Raw genomic sequence first — 17,628 nt, 5'->3', positions numbered from 1 at the left:
GTGTGCGAGCAGTGTGGGTGCAATAATTGAATAATATAGATTAAAAAATGTATTTTGCAACACGTGAGCGGTGTAGTCCGCCTGTAAAGTGCCAGCAGTTCATGCGCATTTGCTAGTGAAAGAAATTAAATGAAAGTTAGAAAAATAACTGGTCGCACAATGCTGCTTCCCATTAGTTGTATTTTCCACGTAACGTTACGAGCATCACGCAACCTGATAGACTGTAACTGTAATTATGACCCACGTCACAAAAAGCATTACAAAAGTATAATAAAAAATAAACATATTGGCATTAAATGGAGTCGGGATTTTAGATGACTGCACGATGAAGAATGAATGAGTGTCTGGTATTTGCTATAGAGGTAATGCTTCTAAAATGCCTTTGCACGAGATTTGAGATTTTATACATCTTCGAAACTCTGAAATTATGTAAGTGCTTCAAAGAAATACAATAGGCACCTTTACGTAGGCTGAAACAGCAGACTCTTCTATTGAACAGCGTTCAGATTCCCTTTGCCGTAGCCTAGCGAACAGCGTTTAGATTCCCTTTGCGGTAGCCTAGCGAACAGCGTTCAGATTCCCTTTGCGGCAGCCTACTTAAGCTTTGTGTAGCCAGTTTGCGGTCTGAGTTCATTTGTTTTTGTTTTAATGTTTTCAAAATTATTTTGCTTTTAGTGTTGATTAGGAACCGTGTCTAAAAAGCCAATACTTGTGAGCTGGCCCTAGTGATTTGAGAGGTGACAAGCGTTCCTCTACTATAGAGACTAAGCTTGGGGGCATGAGCTAAGAAAAACTTTTTGATAATTATCTCCATTCTACATTGTACATGTAATGGAATAAACATACAGACAATCTGTGCTAATTCCACAAAACATATTTATTTTATATGTTCTGTACTTATCAGTATGATTTTTTTTATTTATGTTTTGTAAATACCTTTTCAGAGGACTGCACTGAACCAGGTGTGATCCATAATGTTTGTCTAAGCACATGAATCTCCAATTTGCTGCATGAGTCTGGTACTCTCAAAAGTTGGACAGGGTTGGCAGGTCTGGGGAGCTTTCAAGGCCAGCGTGGTTGTGAACAGAGCAATTCACTTAAGACCCCATTCAGTGTAGAAATATTCACTCACCAGCCAGCTTATTAGGTACACACATCTAGTACTGGGGCGTACCTACCTTTGCCTCCAGAACAGCCAGAATTTTTTGAGGCACTCTACAAGGTGTCAGAAACATTCCACACGGATTTTAGGCTGTCGTGACGGCATCACGCAGTTGTTGCGGATTGGACGGCAATACATTCATGCTGCGAACAGCCCTTTCCATTTCATCCCAAATATGCCCTATTGGGTTGAGGACTGAGCAGGCCTCTCAAGTAAACTGAACTCGCTGTCTTTTTCTAGGCAATATTTTTCCACTCCTTAATTAACTAGTGTTGGTGATCGTGTGCCCACTGTAGCCGCTTCTTCTTGTTTTTAGCTGATAGGAGTGGAACTCTGGTTTTTACAGCAGATGACTGTTACGACAACTGAGTGAGGAGGTGTGGAGTCAGGGGCAGAGAGCAAAAGATGTGGGGAAAAAACACGCTTTAATGTCCAGGAAAAATAACATGAACAAAAGTAGGAAAACAAATGAACAGAAATATTAACGGACAGCGCGAAACCCAAAATACACTCAAACACAGAACAGACGAACAAGCCCGCATGAAACAGAAGCGGGCTGAACAAACTATATATAACCCCACCCTAACAACCAAACAAGAATCAGGTGATACCAATCAGACAAAACCAAAGGAACACAGAACAATGGATCGGTGATAGCTAGTAGACCGGCGACGACGACAGCCGAGCGCCACCCGAACAAGAAGGGGAGTCACCTTCTGTAATATTCGTGACAGTACCCCCCCCCCCACACCCCCTGACGCGCAGTGCGCCGACGCTGGCCTCGGGGACGACCCGGGGGCCGAGGTGCCGGGCGATCCGGACGGAGGCGATGGAACTCTCTCAACATAGATGGATCTAGAATATCCCTCACCGGAACCCAGCACCTCTCCTCCGGACCGTACCCCTCCCAGTCAACGAGGTACTGCAAGCCCCTCACCCGGCGTCTCGAGTCCAGTATAGCTCGTATCGTGTACGCCGGGGACCCCTCGATGTCCAGAGGGGGCGGAGGAACCTCCGGAACTTCACCTTCCTGCATGGGACCAGCTACCACCGGCCTGAGAAGATACACATGAAACGAGGGGTTAATGCGATAATACGAAGGAAGTTATAATCGATAACAAACCTCGTTTATTCGCCTCAGGACTTTAAATGGCCCTATACACTACGGACCCAGCTTCCGGCAGGGCAAGTGGAGGGGCAGGTTTCGGGTCGAGAGCCAAACGCTGTCCCCAGGTGCAAACATGGGGGCCTCACTGCGGTGACGGTCAGCGCTCTTCTTCTGCCTTACACTCGCTTGGCGTAATGACTCTTGGACAGCCCTCCAGGTCTCCTTAGAGCGCTGCACCCACTCCTCCACCGCAGGAGCCTCAGTCTGGCTCTGATGCCACGGTGCCAGGACTGGCTGGTACCCCAACACGCACTCAAATGGTGACATGTTGGTAGAGGAGTGGCTTAGTGAGTTCTGGGCTATTTCTGCCCAGGGAATATATCTCGCCCACTCCCCTGGCCGGTCCTGGCAATACGACCGCAGAAACCTACCCACCTCCTGGTTCACTCTCTCCACCTGCCCATTACTCTCCGGGTGATACCCTGAGGTCAGGCTGACCGAGACCCCCAGACGTTCCATAAATGCCCTCCATACACGGGAGATAAACTGGGGGCCCCGATCAGAAACTATATCCTCGGGCACCCCGTAGTGCCGGAAGACATGGGTGAAAAGAGCTTCCGCAGTCTGTAGGGCCATAGGAAGACCGGGCAATGGGATAAGACGGCAGGACTTAGAGAACCGATCCACAACGACCAGGATCGTTGTGTTACCCTGAGAGGGGGGAAGGTCAGTAAGAAAATCCACCGATAGATGGGTCCACGGCCGTTGTGGAACGGGAAGAGGTTGTAATTTACCTCGTGGCAGGTGTCTGGGAGCCTTACTCTGGGCGCATACCGAACAGGAGGAGACATAGAATCGCACATCCCTCATCAAAGTGGGCCACCAGTACTTCCTCTGAAGACCTCGCGCTGTCGTAAAAATACCTGGGTGACCCGACGAGGGTAGACAAAGAGCCCATCGAATCAATTGATCACGAACAGCAAGCGGCACGTACCTACGACCCTCCGGACACTGTGGAGGCGCAGGTTCCTCCCGCTCGATGTCTGCGTCCACATCCCATACTACTGGTGCCACCAGCTTAGCTGCCGGAATGATGGGAGTAGGATCGATGGACATGTCCTCAGTGTCATAGAGTCTTGACAGCGCGTCGGCCTTAGTGTTGAGGGAACCTGGTCTATACGAGATAGTAAAACGAAATCTGGTGAAATACATGGCCCACCTTGCCTGACGAGGATTCAGTCTCCGAGCTGATCGGATATACTCCAGGTTACGGTGGTCAGTCCAGATAAGGAATGGGTGCTTAGCCCCCTCAAGCCAGTGTCTCCACACCTTCAGGGCCTTAACCATAGCCAACAACTCCCTATCCCCCACATCATAATTCCGCTCTGCTGGCCCGAGTTTCTTTGAAAAAAAGGCACAGGGGCGGAGCTTCGGTGGCGCACCCGAACGCTGTGAGAGCACCGCTCCAACTCCAGCCTCGGATGCGTCCACCTCTACTATAAACGCCAAAGAAGGGTCCGGATGCGCCAACACTGGTGCCTCAGTGAACATCGCCTTCAACTTACGAAAAGCTCCGTCCGCCTCTGCTGACCACTGTAAACGCACCGGCCCCCCCTTCAGCAGTGAGGTAATAGGGGCAGCTACCTGACCAAAACCCCGGATAAACCTCCGGTAGTAATTGGCAAACCCCAAGAACCGCTGCACCTCCTTTACCGTGGTCGGAGTCGGCCAATTACGCACAGCCTTTACGCGGTCACCCTCCATTACCAACCCAGAGCTGGAAATGCGATAACCCAGGAAGGACACTGATCGTTTGGAAAACTCACATTTCTCCGCCTTCACTGTTATGCAGGTGAATGAGGACCCAAAAGCGACTTGGCGAAAACAGAGTTTTTAATCCAGTAAAGTTACTTTACAAACAAAAGGCATAATACTACTCGTAATGACGAGAACAGACTGGAGACTTGATCAAGAACTGCAGGTTGCCTCGGGAAGGCACTTGAACCTAGCAGACTCAGACACCTGCTCACCACGCAGCATCTGAGGGAAACACGACACGACAGGGCAATACATAGACACAGCACGGTGAATAATAGACAAGGATCCGACAGGACAGGAACGGAAAACAAGGGAAGAAATAGGGACTCTAATCAGGGGAAAAGATAAGGAACAGGTGTGGGAAGACTAAATGATGATTAGGGGAATAGGAACAGCTGGGAGCAGGAACGGAACGATAGAGAGAAGAGAGAGCGAGAGAGTGAGAGAGGGAGGGGGAGAGAGAGGGATAGAAAGAGGGAAAGAACCTAATAAGACCAGCAGAGGGAAACGAATAGAAGGGGAAGCACAGGGACAAGACATGATAATCAATGACAAAACATGACATTCACATACAGGTCATGCTCCAGCAGTCGTCTAAGAACCTTGCGCACCAGAGATACATGTGCAGTACGTTTTGCGGAGTAGATCAAAATATCGTCAATATACACCACTACACCCTGTCCGTGCAGGTCTCTGAGAATCTCATCCACGAAGGATTGAAATATAGCTGGAGCATTCTTTAAACCGTATGGCATGACGAGGTACTCATAATGGCCAGAAGTAGTGCTAAATGCAGTTTTCCACTCATCTCCATCCCGAATACGCACCAGATTATAAGCACTCCTGAGATCCAGTTTAGTGAAGAACTGCGCTCCGTGAAATGATTCCACTGCCGTAGCAATGAGAGGTGGTGGGTAACTAAAACCCACCGTGATGGAATTTAGACCTCTATAATCAATACACGGATGCAAACCATCTTTTTACTATCTTGTCTCATCGCTACAACTCCCGTACAGGCTCGGGAGAGATGGGAACACCGGAGGGAACACCGTGCACCTGGCAACCTTGGTTAGCGCGCACTGCGCCCGGTCCACCACAGGAGTCGCTGGTGCGCGATGAGACATGAGTCTCTGGTGGCACAGCTGGCGCTGCAGTACAGCACGCTTAACCACTGCGCCACCCGGGAGGCCCACCATTTTCCTTTGACCTCCCAGCAACAAGTGTGATACTGGATCCGGGACACCTGGCACCAGCGATCAAAGTTGCTTAGGTCACTCGTTTTGCCCGTTCAAACGTTAAATCGAACAGTAACTGAATGCCTCGATGCCAGTCTGCCTGCTTTATATAGCAAGCCACGGCCACGTTGACTCACTGTCTGTAGGAGCAATCCATTTTCATGAACGGGGTGGTGTACCTAAATAAACTGTCCGGTGGGTGTATAGCTACCACATAGTTAAACAAAAATATATTTAGGTTAAGGGCTCATTTTCTTCAGGATGTTCAAAAGCCTGGGCTTTATCTATGCATTTTTATAGAAATAGTTCAAATGCAGAGAATCCTTCAGCTAAGCCTATTTACAAGACCATTTCCTTAGTTTGGCATATTTTTTTTAGTTTATAAAATGTTTAACAGCTGAACCTTCAACCTGATTATTTCAGACCATTTCCTGAATAGAAGTGCATTTTTTTGTATTTGAAATTTTTCAAAAACAGCTGAACTTACTTATTCATGGCCATCTCTTGAGTTTGAAGTACTTACTTTTATTTCAAAAATAATTATTCAATTCAACCACAGTGCAATTGACCAGGCTGTGTGGGGGTGCAATCAATTGTGTTAATTCATTGTGCCTCCCTCAAGGTTCTAGCCCGGCTCCAAGGCTAATCTATCTCTTCAATATTCTTCAATATACTTCCTCATCTTTTTATCCTTTGTTCATTTCCCCCCAGGAGTGTCCTTCAATGAGGCAAAGCAGGCCGGGTTGGCGTCATCTCTGGGCACAGGCCCCATGCCTAGGGAGATGTCCTTCCCTGTGCCCAAGGGAGGCAGCTGGCATGACCTCTATGACTACATCAGGTGGGTGGACTCACCAGGGTGGTATTCAAATGGGAGAACACTTAATTGAAAAAGCGAGCGACTACCTGGACTTGTCCAAAAATAACTGCTTGCTTTCGTTGTCTGTTAAATAACATTTTCAAACTTTTTGCACCGGTATGCCCTAATGAACTGCTATCCAGTAACCGTAGACAGGGTGAATCGAGCTGCTGTCACAGTTCAAATCAATTGCTGACGCTATGCACATTTTCTAGTTTCAGTCGGTATTGAAGTGTCAACTTTCCTTTCAACTGCTTCTTATGTTTAAAACTTTTGAGCTGCTACTTTGTTTATTCTAACAGGTTTCCATCAGACGGAGCCAAGATGCCCTTTGACTCCATTCAGAAAGGCTTTCCCAGCTCTGTATCTAGTAAGTGGACAGCACTATAACACCTATGAATGTTTGATTTACTTCTAATTCCTATGAAGTTAAGAATAGATGTGCCTAAGCAGCAATTGTGACAAATGCTGTGATTACTATGTTAGTGTATAATTACAGTAGAATGAAAACATTAATTGCACAGTACAAATTCTGTGGTAACAGCACGTTATTGTTGTCTTGCCCCAGCATGTTCCCCAGCAGAGAGGAGTCCCACGAGAGAGATGTCTCGCAGTGTGAACATCAGCAAACCAGTGCAAGACAGAGTGTCACTCATCCAGCAGATCACCACCCCCAAACTAGTAAGACAATAGCCTGGGTGGGTGGTTGGTTGGTTTGTGTGTGTGTGTTCTTTGTGTCTGAAATGGTATTTTCATGCTCTAAGTATATGTGTATATCTGTGGTCGTCCCATTTTCTGTATACTGTCTGTGTCAGACTGTCTGTTCTGTGTACAATTACAAATGGCTGTATTTCGCATTGTCATAACCTGATGTGCCGTTTCCTCCCCCAGCAACCAAGGCATCGCACCACTCTGGAGACGTCCAGTATTGCTGAGCTGGGAGTGGTCACATCTGGCCTGAACGGCCAAGACACATCACAGGACGACTGGCATTGCCCTGGCGACAACCTGGGAAAAGGTCAGGGGTCGAGGACCTCCAGGTCGCACCGCTCGGCTGTCAGGATACCGTGCACGGACGATGGGGGCGTGCACGTTTACGCCCACACCGAGGATGACATCAACACCCACGGAGACGACAGTGACGTAGAGGAGGTGAGACACCATTTAGCACTTACACACCCACCTCTCAATTTACACTCCACCTTCATGTAACAGACCTCTTTCACAAAGCCACTTCCTGTGCTTTCCCTGCTCCTACACACTGCTTTGTTTCTGTACTGTTGAAGGATTCCACATTCGTCTCTTTGCATTTCTAGATTGTTTGTACAGCAGTCTCAAGACCTGTCACTCTTCCCATAGCCAAGGAATCCCAACAGAGGGTAAGAAAAGACAAGAAAAAAGAGATTGACTTCAGATTTTGAAACACCTGTTCGACTTTGTTAGTTTCCGTAAAATGATATGGTACAGAATATTGTGTGAACCCATACAGTTATTGGTGTGAATCCTGTTTCTGTCTACTCAGAAGCTGCATCCTGACCCCATCCTCAGGCTCAACAGAATCATTGGTTTTGGGGGAGCCACTATGAAATGTGTAAGTCTCAAGGTGGCACTGTGTTTGTTTACGCTATGAGATATGTTTTCACACGGGGGCCTCACGAGTGACGCAGTGGTCTAAGGCACTGCATCGCAGTGCTTGAGGCGTCACTACAGACTGGTTCGATCTCATGCTGTGTCACAACCGGCCGTGACCGGGAGTTCCATAGGGTGGCGCACAATTGGACCAGCGTAGTCTGGGTTAGGGGAGGGTTTGGCTGGGGGGGCTTTACTTGGTTCATCGCACTCTAGCGACTCCCTATGGCTGGCCTGGTGCCTACAGGCTGACTTCGGTCGTCAGTTGAACGCTGTTTCTTCCGACACATTGGTGCAGCTGGCTTCTGGGTTAAGCGGGCAGGTGTTAAGAAGCATGGTTTGGCGGTTCATGTTTCGGCAGACGCATGGCTCGACCTTCGCCTCTCCTAAGCCAGTTGAGGAGTTGCAGCGATGAGACAAGATAGAAAAAGGGGGTTATAAAGTCCTGTACGTCATGTGAAATAAAGGAAAACTTATGATCCATCGTTGCCGTATATTAGATATCATACCATTTTTATATGTTACAGATATAATATCAGATATGAATTTCTCTCTCTCTGTGAGATCATATATGACAAAACTATATATCATATACACAAGTACTGTATATTTAAGAAGTAAGGCCCGAGGGGGTGTGGTATATGGCCAATATACCACAGCTAAGGACTGTTCTTATGCACAACGCAGAGTGCCTGGATACAGCCCTATATTGGCCGTATACCACAAAGACTCAACGTGCTTTATTGCTATTATAAACTGGCTACCAACGTAATTAGAGCAGTAAAAATGTACATTTTGTCATACCTGTAGTATACGGTGTGATATATCGCGGCTTTCAGTCAATCGGCACTCAGGGCTTGAACCACCCAGTTTATAATGTCTGATATACCACGACTTTCAGCCAATCAGCACCCAGGATTCAAACTACTCGGTTTATAAATACCAAATCTACTACCGCTCTCCCTTTAGGCTCTATGGACTAAGTCTGGGGATACGGTGGTGTATCCCTGTCACGCCATCATCGTCTCCATGAAGATCTCCTCCGGACAGCAGAGGTTCTTCATCGGCCACACTGATAAGGTGTAACACACAGTTTAATGAAATATCCTGAATACACACACAACACACACTCACAAATAGCGCAGCTGTTGTCATAGTAGGCCATACCACTTCAAATACTTGGCCTGGGTGGTGCTGTAGACGTTGTACTATAACAGGTTTTGAAATGCCACAGCAGGTAATGAGAGTTCCGTGGTCTTTTTTGACACTAGCGCTGCATTTCATCACTGTCAAGGTGGCATCAATGTCACCTCACAGTGTGTTGTCTCTGTGTGCTGTCAGGTGTCTGCTCTCACGTTCAATGGGAACAGCACAGTGCTGGCCTCGGCCCAGACCGGCATTCAGAGTGTGGTGCGGGTTTGGAACTACCTCAAGGCCAACTGCTTGGCCATGTTCAAGACCCACGCTCACTCACTGTCCTCGTTGAGGTGACCGTTCACACACAACCACAAACGCACACGCACACGCTCAGCCACAAGACCCATGCTCACTTGCTGACCTCACTAAGGTGACCCTTCACATGTAAACGCACACATCTCTTCACCTCACATCTCCCCTCTTATGTAACTCCTCTTCACATTTGACTTTCCCCTGTGTGTTCCTGTCCCATTGTCCTCATTGAGTTAACCACACGCATATACAGTATAATACAGCACACACACATTCGCTTTAAGGACTGATATTCACTCTGTTCATGACTTGTGCTTCTTGTTGTCCTCAGCTTCTCCTACAGCGGTGGGGTTCTATGTGGAGTGGGGAAAGACGGCCACAGTAAAACCGTAAGCGCCACAGCCAACAGCCATGATATGATGCGTGACTCAGAAGAATTGTTTGCAGATACTGTATTCAAAGGATACAGTCCATGACTAGGAAGAATGGTATCCAGATTGTATTCTTAATATAATCCATATATACAATTCTGTCTCAACAATTCTTCTTAGTCACTTTTTGGCTACAGCCAAGATGACCTTATTCAGTCTTAAACTCAGTTTGTTTCAGGTTAAACAATGATCTTTCTTTTGGCCTTCTAGCGGTTTTCTTACCTGAAAACAAAACCGACTGTTTACCATGGCTACCCAGCTAGGGAGCTACCAAGGCCAATAGAAAAACACTTCAGCGCACTGCTTAGGGACCTAATGAGAAACGCTCTGGGGGGGGGGGGGGGGGGGCAATTCATTATCATCATCGTGACTTTTACCATGGCTTCGCAATCAGTGTTAGTTACCTTTTGGTTGACTGATTGCTGTGACTGTGAACATAAAGTTAATTGATTGTTGTGTGGCGGTGGGGGCCTAACTTTAAAAAAAAAAAACAATTAGTTGTCACATGCTTCGTAAACAACAGGTGTAGTCTAACAGTGAAATGCTTACGGAGCCTTTTTCAACAATGATAAAGATAAAAAAATGGTGAATAAGATTGAATAACAATGACCAGTAAAAATAACTTTATATAGGGAGTAGAAAATAACATGGCTATATACAGGGAGTAGAAAATAACATGGCTATATACAGGGAGTAGCAAATAACATGGCTATATACAGGGAGTAGCAAATAACATGGCTATATACAGGGAGTAGCAAATAACATGGCTATATACAGGGAGTAGCAAATAACATGGCTATACACAGGGAGTAGAAAATAACATGGCTATACACAGGGAGTAGAAAATAGCATGGCTATATACAGGGAGTAGCAAATAACATGGCTATATATAGGGAGTAGCAAATAGCATGGCTATATATAGGGAGTAGCAAATAACTTGGCTATATACAGGGAGTAGCAAATAACATGGCTATATACAGGGAGTAGCAAATAACATGGCTATAAACAGGGAGTAGCAAATAGCATGGCTATATTTTTTTTATTTAACTGGGAAAGTAACTTAAAGAAACCTTGCTTGATGTACAGTGTAGATCAATGTGGAACAATCTAATATTTTCAGGGATACCGGAGAATGACAACAGCAGAGGCTGTGAGGACACAGTCCGAGACTTTATGTCAACTCAATTAAAACTGCCCACTGATGTTGTGCGTAATGCCACTTTCTCCAGAGTCCATAGAATAGGCAAGGCCTCTGGGAATAGACCACGTTCTCCAGAGTCCATAGAATAGTTAAGGCCTCTGGAAATAGGCCACGGGCTATTATTGCATGTTTTGATAAATTTAAGCAAAAAGGAAATGACTAAGAACATGGAATGAATGATCACTTCCCCACCGAGATCAATGAAAGGAGAAAGACTATATAAGATAAGGAAAGGGTTGCATATAGCTCAGGTTAATGTATGTAGCCTTCCTAACAAAATACATGAGGTTTTCAACTTGGTCAACATAAATGAAATTCATATTTTGGCTTTGACCGAAACGCATTTTGATGCATCTGTAAATGATGGGCAAATTAACACTCAAGGATATAGTCTACTGAGAAGGGGCAGGAATAGGAATGGTGGGGGTGTAGCACTGTATTCAGAATCATATACCTTTTAAGAGGAGGGATGATCTTAATGTATGTCAAACTATGGGCTCAAGTACATCTTCCTCACCAGGCACCCATATTGGTAGGATGTGTGTATAGACCTCCTAGCTCTAAGGTGTCCTATCTGGATGACTTATGTACTGGGTTTGCCCAGGCCACAGATGGCAACAGAGATGTATTTATCTTGGGTGATTTTAATATAAATTGGAAGGATCACAATAATTTGAATAGAACAAAATTGATGAGATATGCCAAGAACTGTGGTTTGAAACAAATGGTTAATGATACTACTAGATCTTCAATTAAGTTCAGACACATGCATCGTTCAGACACATGCATTGATCTGATTTTCTGTAATATACCACTGCAATGCTCAAAAGCCAGATCAATTCCAGTGGGCTGGACAGACCATAATATTGTGACCATAACCATGAACACCATGGTTCCAAATAAACCCCCTAGGATTGTGGTCAAAATACATTTTAAAACATTTAATCATGAGCTATTTCTAAATGATTTGGCTGCTGTACCCTGGAAGCTGATTTATCTAGAGGATTATTTAAATCACGCTAGAGAATGTTTTATTGATTTGCTCACTGAGGTAATGGAGATGGACGGGCACCAACTGTACTCTTTCTTATAGGGGCATAATAGTACAGTTGGTGCCCGTCCATCTCCATGGGTTGATGATGAACTGGGTGAGGCTTTTTCTCAAAGAAATAAGTCTAAGCAGCCAAGTCAAAATTAGAAATTGATGAACAGAATTGTAGAACATTACGTAATTATGCAGTAAAATTGAATCGAAAGACACTTTTTTTATATTATTTTACAACGATGCGTTTACTGATTGTAAAAACGATTCTAAAAAGGTATGGAACACAGTTTAAGGCTTACTTGGTGCATCTATCTCATCATGCCCATCTAGTGTAGAGGTTGATTGGAGAATAATAACAAAACCAGTTGATATTGCCAATCATTTTGCAGATTTTTTTACAAAGAAAATGTAATTACTGAGCAACAATGTAAACATACATTCTTTCAAACAAGCTATTGTCCATTGGATTGAAGATCATATAATGAGCAACAAGATCTGCTCTTTTCGTCTTCAAACGGTGTCAGTGGAGGAGGTGTTAAACCTATTGAAGTCATTACCTGATGGTAAATCTACAGGTTATGGTCTGATGGACAATTTTTTGCTTCGCTGTGCTGCTCCCCAGATTGCAGTTCCACTGAAATACATATTTAATTGGTCACTTGAAAAGGGGATGTTTGCAAATGTATGGAAGCATGCGAAACTGTGTCCTATTCCGAAAGACTGCAAAGAACCCATTACTCCTTCCAATAGTCGACCAATTAGTCTACTCCCTACACTCAGTAAGATATTGGAGGGTATTGTGAGTAGACAAATGTGGGAGTACATGGAAAATAATGATCTGATTACAGCCAATCAGCATGCTTATCGTAGAAACCATTCCACTACCACTGCATTGGTTGACATGACTGACCAGTGGCTCAATGCTATGGATAATAGCAGATTTGTGGGTGTACTATTTTTAGATTTCAGTGCAGCATTTGATTTAGTGGATCATGAAATCATTTTGACAAAATGTATGCATTATGGTTTTAAGGAGGTAGCATCGAATTGGGTACAGTTATACAGTGGGGCAAAGAAGTATTTAGTCAGCCAACAATTGTGCAAGTTCTCCCACTTAAAAAGATGAGAGGCCTGTCATTTTCATCATAGGTACACTTTAACTATGACAGACAAAATGAGAAAAAAAATCCAGAAAATCACATTGTAGGATTAATACATTTATTTTCAAATTATGGTGGAAAATAAGTATGTGGTCACCTATAAACAAGCAAGATTTCTGGCTCTCACAGACCTGTAACTTCTTCTTTAAGAGGCTCTTCTGTCCTCCACCCATTACCTGTATTAATGGCACCTGTTTGAACTTGTTATCAGTATAAAAGACACCTGTCCACAACCTCAAACAGTCACACTCCAAACTCCACTATGGCCAAGACCAAAGAGCTGTCAAAGGACACCAGAAACAAAATTGTAGACCTGCACCAGGCTGGGAAGACTGAATCTGCAATAGGTAAGCAGCTTGGTTTGAAGAAATCAACTGTGGGAGCAATTATTAGGAAATGGAAGACATACAAGACCACTGATAATCTCCCTCGATCTGGGGCTCCACACAAGATCTCCCCCCCTTGGGGTCAAAATGATCACAAGAATGGTGAGCAAAAATCCCAGAACCACACAGGGGGACCTAGTGAATGACCTGCAGAGAGCTGGGACCAAAGTAACAAAGCCTACCATCAGTAACACACTACGCTGCCAGGGACTCAAATCCTGCAGTGCCAGATGTGTCCCCCTGCTTAAGCCAGTACATGTCCAGGCCCGTCTGAAGTTTGCCCATCTGAAGAGAGCATTTGGATGATCCAGAGGAAGATTGGGAGAATGTCATATGGTCAGATGAAACCAAAATATAACTTTTTGGTAAAAGCTCAACTCGTCGTGTTTGGAGGACAAAGAATGCTGAGTTGCATCCAAAGAACACCATACCTATTGTGAAGCATGGGGGTGGAAACATCATTCTTTGGGGCTGTTTTTCTGCAAAGGGACCAGGACGACTGATCCGTGTAAAGGAAAGAACGAATGGGGCCATGTATCGTGAGATTTTGAGTGAAAACATCCTTCCATCAGCAAGGGCATTGAAGATGAAACGTGGCTGGGTCTTTCAGCATGACAATGATCCCAAACACACTGCCCGGGCAACGAAGGAGTGGCTTTGTAAGAAGCATTTCAAGGTCCTGGAGTGGCCTAGCCAGTCTCCAGATCTCAACCCCATAGAAAATCTTTGGAGGGAGTTGAAAGTCCGTGTTGCCCAGAAACAGCCCCAAAACACATCACTGCTCTAAAGGAGATCTGCATGGAGGAATGGGCCAAAATACCAGCAACAGTGTGTGAAAACCTTGTCAAACACGTCTTCACCTCTGTTATATACCCTTTGTTGGCAATGACAAAGTATTGAGATAAACTTTTGTTATTGATCAAATACTTATTTTCCACCATAATTTGCAAATAAATTCATTAATCCTACAATGTGATTTTCTGGATTTTTTTCTTCTCATTTTGTCCGTCATAGTTGAAGTGTACCTATGATGAAAATTCCAGGCTTCTCTCGTCTTTTTATGTTGGAGAACTTGCACAATTGGTGGCTGACTAAATACTTCTTTGCCCCACTGTATCTAACTGACAGGAAACAGTTCACCTATATCAATGTTTCATTTTCTTCCCCTCGTGTTAAACTGTGGAATACCGCAGGGCAGCTGCCTTGAGCCACTTCTTTATTTAATATATACCAACGATCTTCCCTATGCCTTAGCTGAAACTAAAGCTACTATATTTGCAGTTGATAATACAATTTATGCAGCAAGACAATCAGTTAAACAGGTACAGCAAGCTTTACAAGGAGATTTGGAGAATATCAGGGAGTGGGTTTGCCAAAACAAACTTGTTTTAAACATCAAGAAAACCAAAGTTATGTTGGTCTGTTCAACTAGGAAAAGGCCAAACCAGCATGGGATACAATTAAGCATGGGAGGAGTACAAATTGAAGAAGTGGCAGAAACCAAACTATTGGGAGTGCAGCTAGACAACTGCTTATCATGATCATCTCAAATAACTAATCTATTTATATATATTTTTTAAAATTAAAACAGAATGCATAAATCAGAAGGATAGCTAAATATTTACCAGGAAAAAATATTCAGCAAATAACACGAGCATTAATTGAGAGGTGAACTACTGTTCTGTGGTCTGGGGAAATGCATCATTAAGTGAAGTTTGGAGGCTGCAGAATGCACAGAACAAAGCAGCAAGGGTTGTTTTAAGGGGGAGATATGGTTCTTCTGTTGCAGTCATGCGCAGTGTTCTTGGTTGGTCATCAATCGACAGGATAATTGAAAAAAACATGTTTATTTTATTTCATAATATACACATTTAAAACGGCCAAGTTCTATTCACAATGGTATTCAGTTGGTAAGAGACAGACATTCCGTAAATACTAGGAATAGATTGTCCACCATCTATGCGTTATCCAGACAGAAAAGAGAAATAGGCAAAAGAATATTTCGATTTAGAGCAATAAATAAATGGAATAAATTAACTGAGCAAACTAGAAACCTTTCAATATATACATTTAAAAATGATTTTAAAACAATTGGAATATAATACATAGAAATGTTGTGGGACTATAGTAGATGAAGAATCGATATTTAAGCCCTACTGACCTTTAACAGAATGTGACTGGCAGAAAAGGTGTTGTATGTTGAGGAGGAGAGCTGCAGTTAATATCTCAGATAGGGGGGAGTGAGGCCTAAGAGGGTTTTATAAATAAGCATCAACCAGTGGGTCTTGTAACAGGTATACAGAGATGACCAGTTTACAGAGGAGTATAGAGTACATTTATGTGTCCTATAAGGAGCATTGGTGGCGAATCTGATGGTCGAATGTTAAATAACATCTACTTGCTCGAGAGCACCCTTAACTGCCGATCTATAAATGATGTCTCTGTAATCTAGCATGGGTAAGATGGTCATCTGAATAACGGTTAGTTTGGCAGCTGGGGTGAAAGAAGAGTGATTATGATAGAGGAAGCCAAGTCTAGATTTAACTTTGCCCTGCAGCTTTGATATGTGCTCAGAGAAGGGCAATGCATCGTCAAGCCATACTCCCAAGTACTTGTATGAGGTGACTACCTCAAGCTCTAAACCCTCAGAGATAGTAATCACACCTGTGGGAGTTGGGGCGTTCTTCCTACCAAACCATATGACCTTTGTTTTGGAGGTGTTCAGAACAAGGTTAAGGGTAGAGAAAGCTTTTTGGACACAAAGAAATCTTTGTTGTAGAGCATTTAACACAAAATCTGTGGAGGGGCCTATCATCTGCATATAAATGAGTGAGAGATCTTCTTACTGCCTGAGCTATGTTGTTGATGTAAATTGATAAGAATTTGGGGCCTAGGATTGAGCCTTCGGGTACTCCCTTCGTGACAGGCAGTGACTAAGACAGCAGATTTTCTGACTTTATACACTGGACTCTTTGAGAGAGGTAGTTAGCAAACCAGCCCAAAGACCCCTCAGAGACACTAATACTCCTTAGCCAGCCAACAAGAATGGAATGGTCTATCGTATCAAAAGCTTTGGCCAAGTCAATAAAAATAGCAGCACAATATTGCTTAGAATCAAGGGCAATGGTGACATCATTGAAGACCTTTTTAAGATTGCAGTGACACATGCGGAAACCAGATTGGATACTGGAGAGAATATTATTGACATCAAGAAAGCCAGTCAGTTGATTGACACGTTTTTCCAACACTTTTGATTAACAGGGCGATATAGAACAGTTAGGATCAACATGATCTCCCCCTTTAAATAAATGAAGGACCGTGGCTGCCTTCCAAGCAATGGGAACCTCCCCAGAAAGGAGAGATGGGCTTGACGATGATAGGGGCAGCAACCTTAGAAGAAAGGGTCTAAACCATCTGACCCAGATGTTTTTTGGGGTCAAGTTTAAGGAGCTCCTTCAGCACCTCAGAGTCAGTGACTGCCTGCAGGGAGAAACTTTGTTGCGGGGCAGGGGAAAAATAGGGAGAAGCATCGGGGATAGTTGCATTAGAAGGGGTGGGATATGAGGAAATGTTGGATTGGCAAGGAGGCTTGGCTGAGTCAAATAGGAGTCCTGACTTAATGAAGTGGTGATTAAAGAGCTCAGCCACATCATCAACATTAAGGGACATGGGCAGCTGTGAGGAGAGTTTATTCTCCAGGTCTTTAACTGTTTTCCAGAACTACTTTGGGTTAGACCCACAAAAAGAGAACTGCTCCTTAAAGTAACTAACGTTGGCCTGAGTGCACTCATTTCTCATTTGCCTGAATGAAAGCTAGTCAACCTGAGTATGCGTGTGCCAAGCCTTTCGCTAAATGCAATTCTTGAGGTGGAGTAACTCTGCAAGATCACGGTCAAACCAGGGGCTGAACCTGTTTTTACTTATTTTTTTATAGGGGTGTGTTTGTTAACAATACCACTGAAAATATCAAATAAGAAGGTCCAAGTGTCTTTGACAGAGGGGATCAAGCGGATTCTATACCATTTTAGAGGCTAGTTCATGAAGGAAAGCTTGCTCATTAAAGTTTTTAAATTTTTTATTTTATTTCACCTTTATTTAACCAGGTAGGCTAGTTGAGAACAAGTTCTCATTTGCAACTGCGACCTGGC

General features: G+C 44.1%; 1 protein-coding gene across 1 annotated transcript in view; it reads left to right on the top strand.

Moving 5' to 3' along the window:
- wdr90 (WD repeat domain 90) overlaps nucleotides 1-17,628 on the top strand; it is a 58,081-nt gene that overhangs the window by 7,479 nt on the left and 32,974 nt on the right. Inside the window, exons 6-14 of the mRNA XM_046369061.1 lie at nucleotides 6,035-6,161; nucleotides 6,482-6,549; nucleotides 6,748-6,860; nucleotides 7,071-7,331; nucleotides 7,496-7,558; nucleotides 7,702-7,770; nucleotides 8,778-8,888; nucleotides 9,150-9,295; nucleotides 9,589-9,646. Coding sequence (XP_046225017.1) covers nucleotides 6,035-6,161; nucleotides 6,482-6,549; nucleotides 6,748-6,860; nucleotides 7,071-7,331; nucleotides 7,496-7,558; nucleotides 7,702-7,770; nucleotides 8,778-8,888; nucleotides 9,150-9,295; nucleotides 9,589-9,646 — 1,016 coding nt within the window. The remainder of the gene's footprint in view (nucleotides 1-6,034; nucleotides 6,162-6,481; nucleotides 6,550-6,747; nucleotides 6,861-7,070; nucleotides 7,332-7,495; nucleotides 7,559-7,701; nucleotides 7,771-8,777; nucleotides 8,889-9,149; nucleotides 9,296-9,588; nucleotides 9,647-17,628) is intronic.

This window comes from Oncorhynchus gorbuscha, linkage group LG11 (genome assembly GCF_021184085.1).
Source record: "Oncorhynchus gorbuscha isolate QuinsamMale2020 ecotype Even-year linkage group LG11, OgorEven_v1.0, whole genome shotgun sequence".
Classification (NCBI taxonomy): Eukaryota; Metazoa; Chordata; class Actinopteri; order Salmoniformes; family Salmonidae; genus Oncorhynchus; species Oncorhynchus gorbuscha.
The sequence above is the reverse complement of the archived record's forward strand: the minus strand, read 5'-3'. Positions and strand labels throughout refer to the sequence as shown.